Source organism: the organism of the source record quoted next, unplaced genomic scaffold (genome assembly GCF_019419815.1).
Source record: "Pyrus x bretschneideri cultivar Hongxiangsu unplaced genomic scaffold, Pyrus_bretschneideri_v1 Contig11, whole genome shotgun sequence".
Taxonomy (NCBI): domain Eukaryota; kingdom Viridiplantae; phylum Streptophyta; class Magnoliopsida; order Rosales; family Rosaceae; genus Pyrus; species Pyrus x bretschneideri.
In genome coordinates, this window is record NW_025999402.1 from 7826707 (window position 1) to 7830600 (window position 3894).

Genomic DNA, 3894 nt, shown 5'->3' on the forward strand with positions numbered 1-3894 from the left:
TGGAAACTTTATAAGTATTTAATCACTTATATTATGATAGTTAACTTATTAAATCGTGATTTTGATACACTAAAAAATCTCTCATATGAATGGGTAGCGAGGAATTTTACATGCTATTTGCGGATGGCCGGGAGCGAAGGAGTATAGTGCAGGCTGTGCAGCAGGTGGGCAGCATTCCAGGTTTGTGCAAGGAAGGTTTTGATGGTAAGTCTACTATTTTGACAAAAAAGAAAATAAATACATTGCGATTTATGCGTCAAAGAACATAAATGACAAGGAAAAAAACCGTAAATTCATTTAATACGAACATATAAGTAAATGATTTTTAATCAAATTGATAATTAAACATGTATGTTTTAGATTGCTTTTAAAATGGTTAAATGTTTATCGACATTCAGAAATTCTTCTAATAACGTTTGACAAAACGACATTAAAACTGTCTATTGGTCACGTAATTGTTTCACAGAGAAGTGCATTTCGACAGGTTGAGGTGCTTTTCCAAAAAAAACTCTTGAAGTTTAATAGGAATTTCAACTGTTTCTTAGCAACCAATGTGAACCAATGTAGAAACGCATATGAACATAAATGCATCGAACAACACAAGCCCAGAAGCATTATTTTTAAAAGCTCTGTGAATGCTTGTAATTATTGTTCCTTAAAAACCAATTAATATGAGACATAATCGTGCTTGCACTTCACAAGGCAGGTGAGTGGGGCCCTCTTCCTCCAAAGCTGTTGTTTTACTCTCTCATTCTTCTCCCCCTTTAAATAACATGCAAAAATTAGAGCGCAAAAGATAAAGCTTTATTTTTTCTTTCTTTTCTTTCTCCCTTTTTTTATGCCTTAATTTCCATGAAAGTGGAGGTTTTAAAATCCCACCTCTGAAAGCTCCTGCAACATGCATCACCAAACAAATTTGTAAATCTGTCTCTTCCCAAAAGCTCTGAGAAAAATTCCCAATTGGGTTTCAGTTTTTGGGGCTTCTGCTTCTCTCTCTATGTTTCATGTGAGCATGTCAGCTAAGGCAAACGTCTAGAGAGAGAAAGCGTGATGGAGTAGAGAGAGAGAGAGAGAGAGAGAGTGTGTGTATTCTTTCAAAAACCAACCTTTCCAGCATAACCCAGTTGCTATATAACCTTCTTTTTGCTTAACCTTCATTAGATTACACAAGCAGCTGTCAACATCTTTGAGGTATATATTTTTCTAACATTTCTCACTCTCTCTCCTCTCTGTGCATCAGCTTTACTGTTTTTTTTTCATATTCTCTGTAGTGGGTAATTTTTAATTTGTTTCTTTGAGGTAAAGGTTTAATTTTTATTTATAAATAGTGTTACTTGTTTCTGCGGAGGTCTTCCTGTTTATAGTGAAACACGTTTGCTTTTTTGTCTTCTGCTTCTCTCTCTCTGGGATTTTATTTTACAGCCCACGTTTTCAAAGCTGGTTCCTTTGAGTTTTAGATTGATGGGTTTTGTGCAGTAATGCATCAAGAGCCAGCAACCCAGATCAAATCAAGGCTGGATAATCAGATTTTGAAGCATTTCTGAGTTGGGTTTTTGTCTCTGATCAATTTGAGGTAATTTCTCTGCTGCTTCTTGTTGTTCTGCTTATCTTCTTGCTGTTTTTTTTTAATCATTTCTGAGTGGTTCTGTGGATTTTGTTTTGTTTTTTGTGTAAGGTCAGCAATTGTTTGTTTAAATTCCCCAAAGAAAGTTTGGAAAAGTGAATTGAGGTACTTGGTTTGAAAAATGAGAGATTTCCCATCTTGTTTTGGTGAAAATGGGGTTCAGGTTGCTGATTCTTCATCATCAAATAGTAGTAGGACTGCCCAGAATTTGGTTACTTGTGTGTATCAATGCCGGTTACGAGGCCGGTCGTGCTTGATTACTGTGACTTGGAGTAGGAATTTGATGGGTCAAGGCCTTAGTGTTGGGATAGATGATTCATCAAGTCAGTGTCTTTGTAAGGTTGATATTAAACCCTGGTTGTTCTCCAAGAGAAGAGGGTCCAAGAGTTTAGAAGCTTATTCGAGTAAAATCGATATATATTGGGACCTTTCATCTGCAAAATTTGGATCCGGCCCTGAACCTTTGGAGGGATATTATGTGGGAGTTGTGGTGGACAGGCAAATGCTTCTCCTTCTTGGAGACATGAGAAAAGAAGCTTTCAAAAAAACGAGTGTCACCCCTGTGCCTTCAAGTGCCGTTTGCGTTGCTAAGAGAGAGCATATTTTTGGTAAGAGGGGCTTCGCTACAAAGGCTCAGTTTTGCAATGATGGTCAAGTTCATGATCTTGTAATTGAGTGTGACACTGTCGGGGTCAATGATCCATGCCTCCTGGTGCGCGTTGACAGCAAGCCTGTGATGCAGGTGAAGAGACTTCGGTGGAAGTTCCGAGGGAACCATACCATCTTGGTTGATGGGCTTGCCGTTGAAGTTTTCTGGGATGTTCACAATTGGCTCTTTGGTACATCACCTGGAAATGCTGTTTTTATGTTCAAGACATGCCTCTCAGCTGAGAAGCTGTGGGCTAGTCAACCAGCCTCCGATCCAAGCTCGTTGCAGTGGTCATTTTCACAGAGATTCTCAGATAGTAAGTCACAAGGTCTAGGATTCTCGCTGATTTTGTATGCTTGGAAGAATGAATAGAGGAAGTCAGAAGAAGTTCTCCATTGATTGCTAACAGAAAACCTCTAGTGAGTGATGATTTTCTCAGCTATGTGATTGAATTACCGCAAAAAGATGATTATATATGATATGATCATTTGTTATATAATCATTTGTTTTTTCTCAACCTATTTTTCTCTTTTTGGTTTATCTTCATGAGTAGCTTGAGCAATCCAAATAGATCAGAGACAATTTTGTTTATACTGGTTGTATATCCTCCATACAGCGTTAATTTCATCCTAATTTTTTTTGCTTTTGCCTACTGAGAATTCTATGTCAAAATCATCAATGTGCAAATGTTGAAATTAATTCACTTTTACTCAGCAAATCGTTAAGCTTCTTATTTGACCATGTTTGCAGTAGCTGTAGTGATGTTCTTTTCCAAAGTTGGAATGCCAACGCCTAACGGACTAGGCCACATCCTATTCTTCTTGTTAAATAGCCATAAATCTAATTTCTTTTATATTACAGTTCTTTGAATTGGCCTAACTCCACTTGTATTAGGGACCATTCTTTGCTGCTGATTGTGTTGTGGGTGTTGTTGTATGAATACTTAGACAAGTATGAAGCGGTTCAGACCCAGAAATTTGTACATTTTATTTACATTCTTGCATTTAGATGTTGATCATCACTGTATAATAGCTAGACTAAGATAAAATGCAAGCGTGAAGTACTATGGTACTTGAATGATGTTTGTATAACTATGCAACTGATGCTATTGAGGCTTTTGAGTGAGATTAAGTAATTGATGGAGGTCTACTGCTTTTGCTTGTCAAGGTCCCGAATATAGCTTTCGGGTAGCTTATGCTAGGAAAGCTTCTCTCTTAGAACGGTTCAAAGAGTCGAGATCTCACATTCTCTAGAAGGAAACAGAGAAGCAACAAGAATCTTTGGTTTGGAAAGTTGTACAGTTGCTAGCTATAAGGTGGATAGAACGATGTAGAAGGTAAAGATGTACATATTCGAAAGAACACGAAGGGATAGGAGCATGACCGAAGTACCCTGCCCAACTCCTTTCTGGATTATATTTGGGATGAAAACTGAAAAGTCTGATGTAAAGTAAAGTGCTAGGCATCAGTTTGTGGTTGATCAAATAAAAGGGACAACCCACAACTGGTCTATTTCTTGGAGCCTTGAAATGTTTTGTTCCACAGCCAGAGGTTGGCTACAAGCCTACAACAGTATTTCTCCGTAGATTCACCGGTCCAGCCAGCCTATGGAACACATTATG

The 3894-nt window shown here is 37.9% G+C and overlaps 1 protein-coding gene across 2 annotated transcripts; it reads left to right on the forward strand.

Annotated features, from left to right (window-relative positions):
* The first annotated feature begins 571 nt into the window (after positions 1–571).
* Positions 572–2790, forward strand: LOC125473834. Of its 2 annotated transcripts, none has more exons than XM_048577159.1 (3): positions 572–1191; positions 1477–1573; positions 1676–2790. In XM_048577159.1, the coding sequence occupies exon 3, from the start codon at positions 1746–1748 to the stop codon at positions 2643–2645; it is 900 nt and encodes a 299-aa protein (XP_048433116.1). In that variant the 5' UTR covers positions 572–1191; positions 1477–1573; positions 1676–1745; the 3' UTR covers positions 2646–2790. The 2 variants fall into 2 exon arrangements, with proteins under 2 accessions (XP_048433116.1, XP_048433115.1); XM_048577158.1 differs by having other exon boundaries at positions 573–1191; positions 1681–2790.
* Positions 2791–3894: the final 1104 nt, after the last annotated feature.

Excerpts from the sequence above, each read along its gene's own strand:
- LOC125473834 (XM_048577159.1), top strand. The coding sequence starts at position 1,746 with ATGAGAGATTTCCCATCTTGTTTTGGTGAAAATGGGGTTCAGGTTGCT.